Source organism: Danio aesculapii, chromosome 6, assembly GCF_903798145.1.
Source record: "Danio aesculapii chromosome 6, fDanAes4.1, whole genome shotgun sequence".
NCBI classification, from domain to species: Eukaryota; Metazoa; Chordata; class Actinopteri; order Cypriniformes; family Danionidae; genus Danio; species Danio aesculapii.
Genome location: NC_079440.1, coordinates 17,670,970 through 17,675,487, shown reverse-complemented (window position 1 = coordinate 17,675,487; position 4,518 = coordinate 17,670,970). Strand labels below are relative to the sequence as shown.

Sequence of the window (4,518 nt, the reverse complement as noted above, 5' to 3'; positions counted from 1 at the left end):
TTTCTCTCGTGAGATTTAGTCAAAGTTGTTATTTCTAATTATTGTCACAGAAACACGTTTCAGTCTGCTAACATAATAGTTATACATTAAATTAATTTACAGCGATGACACTTTTGATGGTTTGTCTTGAGGAAAAAGGGCTTTACAGATATGGTAAAAGTTCTAGAAATGTTAAACTGCTGTATGCTTCCTATTGAGGCCTAAACGATTGTCACGCTACAATGATCTATTTATTTATTTTAAAGAAAAAATACATTTGGTGAAATATTTATAAGACGGCTGTAGTTTATTTAAACATGTCTATATTGTTGGCATAATAAAAAATCTATTCTGCATGTCAAAACATAAGGACATTAATATTCAGCAGTCATCATTTTAAAATGCATTTGGCTATAAATACAGCTCAGGAAGCATCTTAAAAAAATACAAACAGCTATCTTAGGCACAACACACAATCTTGTTTCATTCTAACAAATTTATTGTTCTCGATCATCTCTTACGGAATCACTACTGAAATTAAATTACAATCAAATCATCACATCAAAATATACCCTTATTACCTACTGTCAAAGTCAGCTCGTGTAGATTTGTGCTCTTTTATAAATGAGAATACAAAATTAAACAAAACAAATAGGGTCAACAACGAAAATAGGGGGTGGGGGACATTTTACACAAGTCTGGGGGAAATAAATAACTGTTTGGAATAGTTCGTATGTATCCCGAATAAAATATTAAAACAAAGCATTTTAATGAAAAATATTAAGTAAATAATTCCGATCAGCATCTGATCTAATGAATCTATATTGCCGGCTTTACATAGTCTTGTTTATTAAAACCTACCAAAGAATACTGCTTGGAAATGGCAGCACATGAAAACATCCACAGCACCAGCTCTGGCCCACTTGGCAACGGATGTTCGCACAGAAGGTTTTCAAAGAGGTGCAGCTGCGGAATATTAAGTCTTTTCAAAAGTCATCTTTGATTTAATTTTGTCCTCAAAAATCCACGTATGATTCAGTCCTTTACATAAAAAACAACAATTTCAAAATGTGATCTTGGAGATCAGGGCAGTCTTTGTTTTGTTTTTGTAAGGATTGGAAGGCCCAAAAAAAATCCATTCCATATTTTTGGATAATATCAAACCATGCAGTCTTCTCTGCCAAGTTGGATGGAAGCTTCGTGGATGCCACTGTTCTTCGCATTGTTGCAGCTGAATTTCATCCCTTTGTTTGAGGTTTAATGTCCCATAACAACATACACAATTGCCTGCGTCTTTTGCCTCTCAAACAAGACATGGGTGTAAAGGGGTAGGGGCAAAAGAATGTGTTGTTCATTTCTAATTTCAGTTATTTGCAGTTCAAGTTAATGCGCCAAAATTACCTGGTGGAACGAACTTGTAGTTGTCACCCTCTGGTCGCCCGGTTCGCTCGGCCCAGTTAAACTTGCATCTTTTAAGTAATCTACTAAAAAATGTCCCTGAAAGAAAGAGCAGACAAAACCTTTTAGGTTAAGACATTTAAGGGCCTGGAAGAAGATTAGCGGGCGGTTTAGGGTTGGGAAAGAAAGAGGGGTGATTTTGTTTTTCTTGTGAAAAAAAATATATAACACATCTGCAGTCTCAATAATCCCTCACAATCACAGTATCAAAATGTTTTGCTATCTTGATGATAGTCTGTGTTTTATCAGATTAGTTATATATAAAATATTTTTAGTCTTGTATGCTGTTCTATGTCTCACTGAACATTCGTTTGCAGTCCATGGAGGGGGGCGGTGTATCTGCACTCACATTGCCGACCTGAGAATATACATCCTCCGGCGTCTGCGGCACTCCTGGGGGCGTCATCCTTTTCTCTTTCTGCCTCCGATTGCAAAACCAGACTCGTACCACCTCCTTCTCCAGCTGCAGGTTGTCCGCCAGCGAGGTTATCTCTTGGGCCGAAGGCTTGGGACATTTCAAGAAGTGACTCTCCAGAGCACCTTTGACGCTCACTTCGATGGAGGTGCGCTTCTTGCGCTTTCTGCCCTGAGCCGCGATCTTGTCGATGCTGGTGGGACTGCCCGTGGAAGAGTCTGCTTCCTCCAGCCATTTGTTAAGCAACGGCTTCAGTTTGCACATGTTCTTAAAGCTGAGCTGGAGAGCTTCGAAGCGACAGATTGTGGTCTGCGAGAAAACGTTCCCGTACAGAGTGCCCAACGCCAAGCCCACGTCCGCTTGCGTGAAGCCCAGTTTGATCCGGCGTTGTTTGAACTGCTTGGCAAAGTGCTCTAAGTCATCCGACGTTGGCGTGTCCTCGTCGGAGTGCGGGTCGTGGCTGTTCACTCCGTGGTGTGCTTGCTGGTGATGTTGATGCTGGTGGTGATGGTGGTGGTGGTGGCTACTGTGATCGAGCTCCGGGGTGTCGCCACGCACCAGACCCGGGTGTACAAGGCTTTGGCTGCCCGGCGGACTGAGCATGCCGTTCACCGTGAAGCCGCCAGGCTGCGAGTATATGAGGGACTGCTGCTGCTGCTGGCTCCCTGTTAGCGAAGGGATGTGGGCAGCGGTTGTGCTACCCCAGGCACCCGCATGAGTCTGGTGGGGACCTAAATGTGGGGCCCTGTGATGCAGCGCAGTCCCAGAGTGCAAATCGTCTCTCCCAGAGTTATTTTTCACGTCCTGCTGCTGCTGCGGACTGCCTGTCATCCCAACGGGGCTAGACGACCAAGGCGATCCGGCTTCAGCTGCGGCCACTGCGGCAGCTGCAGCCGCCGCTGCAGCGTGAGGCAAGGACGTCACCCACTGGTGAGCGTGGCTCAGCATATGTCCCCCGTTGCTTGCTGCCATTGCGCCCTGCATGAAATCACTTTGGACCATTTTAACCGTTGGGTCTCCTCTGTACCCACCGGACACTGAGGTTACTGCAGCACTGCCCTGCTGCATCCCACCTCCGGAGTCCGAGTGCACTATCGAGCCGGACGATAATATACTACTGCTGGCTAGATAAGGGTTGGAAGCCGCTGTGGCCATTGCGTTAACCTTATGAATATGTTTGCTGATCACCCCCTCCCTTTTGCAGAAACTTTTTTAATGCAGGCAAATTATATCTCATGAATTATTCAAACTTTAAAAGTCTGGCTTGTGTTTTGGCAAACACCATCAACAAAAAGCAAAGAGAAAGTAACTGCAGACAAGTGGACGAAATCCGTCTCTTGAATAATTTGTGCATTCATATATTTCGAACATGAATGGTTGAAACGATAAATTCCAGTTTTATGTCAGCGTTGAAAAGCCCTCGGAAATCAAACAGTCCTCCAGTCTGTGTTTTCTTTTTAAAATGTATGTCTGAAAACAAAGCAAAAGAGAGAAAAAATGATATTCAAAATTGTTTCAAAAACTGTCCCGCGAAAAAGTTCTGGCGCTTGAAGAAGTTGTAATGCCCTTAAAAATAATAAGTCCAAACGTATGTTCCGTTACCGAGTGGAAAAATATGAAACGTGGTTCTTCCTCAATTCTTTTGTTATTTAGCCGCAGCGATTTCACTTGCTCCGTTTCTTTATTTCTTTTCTTTTGCAGATTCTTTTATGGTGCTGTAAAGTCTGTCTCTTTGTTCTGTTTTGATGTGTTTAAACCTGCCAAACCGCTCCAGTTGAAGTACAATCCAGTATTACAGTGGAAAGCAGTGTTGCATGCCTTCTTTCTCATTCGCTTGTTCTCTCTCCTCTCCCTCGCTCGCTCTCCCTCCCTCTCTCTCTCTCTCTCTCTGACAGTTAGCTCCGTCCCTCCCTCAGAGCTCGAGGACACACGAGTGTTTACCCTGTGCTGCGTACATCGTCCACGTCTTTTCCCCAAATGCGAGGAAGTCGGGTGTAAAGCTCTCGTTGATTGGATAGTACGGGCAAGATTGACAGGTCTAGAGAACTCGCTTCAGGCACTCAGACCCCCCTTCCGGCTATTCCAATTGGTTGCTTTTGAATTTAAATAAATAAATCAAGATAAATGACTGAAAACTCAAAAAATAAAAAAATTATATATATATATATATATATATATATATATATATATATATATATATATATATATATATATATATATATATATATATATATATGGGAATATATTAATAAATCTTCATTTAAGTATATATTTCTTATAGTATTTGTCTTGTCAATAATTTAGCAGAGTAGGCCTAACTGTTAGTGAGTGTTTTAAGGGCCACAATTATAAAACGTAACATTTATATTATGCCAAGCTTTTGGATAAATTTAGATAAGAGTGATGAACGGTGACCTCTCACAAATGCAATTAATCGTTTTTTAGTAATTGAAATTTCAAAGTGGGTCTTTTATAAATCATACTGGTTGCATGGGATCTGTTTGCTAAGCTATAGGGTTTCACTCTTATTGACAAAAGGAGGTTCAAAATATAATGTATCTTCCAGATTATCTGTTACAATTTTTTGAACTCAACCAAGCCAGATAATATAAACATATCGACGCAATAACCCTCCTAATTGCATCACATACTACTTGTACATACTA

General features: G+C 41.5%; 1 protein-coding gene across 2 annotated transcripts; it reads right to left on the bottom strand.

Moving 5' to 3' along the window:
* Nucleotides 1–313: 313 nt before the first annotated feature.
* pou3f3b (POU class 3 homeobox 3b) lies at nucleotides 314–3,865 on the bottom strand. 2 transcript variants are annotated; one of them, XM_056459692.1, is made up of 2 exons: nucleotides 1,796–3,865; nucleotides 314–1,476 (listed from the first exon to the last, which is right to left on the bottom strand). In XM_056459692.1, the coding sequence occupies exons 1-2, from the start codon at nucleotides 3,005–3,007 to the stop codon at nucleotides 1,363–1,365; spliced, it is 1,326 nt and encodes a 441-aa protein (XP_056315667.1). In that variant the 5' UTR covers nucleotides 3,008–3,865; the 3' UTR covers nucleotides 314–1,362. The 2 variants fall into 2 exon arrangements, with proteins under 2 accessions (XP_056315667.1, XP_056315666.1); XM_056459691.1 differs by having other exon boundaries at nucleotides 1,787–3,864.
* Between the last annotated feature and the right edge of the window lie 653 nt (nucleotides 3,866–4,518).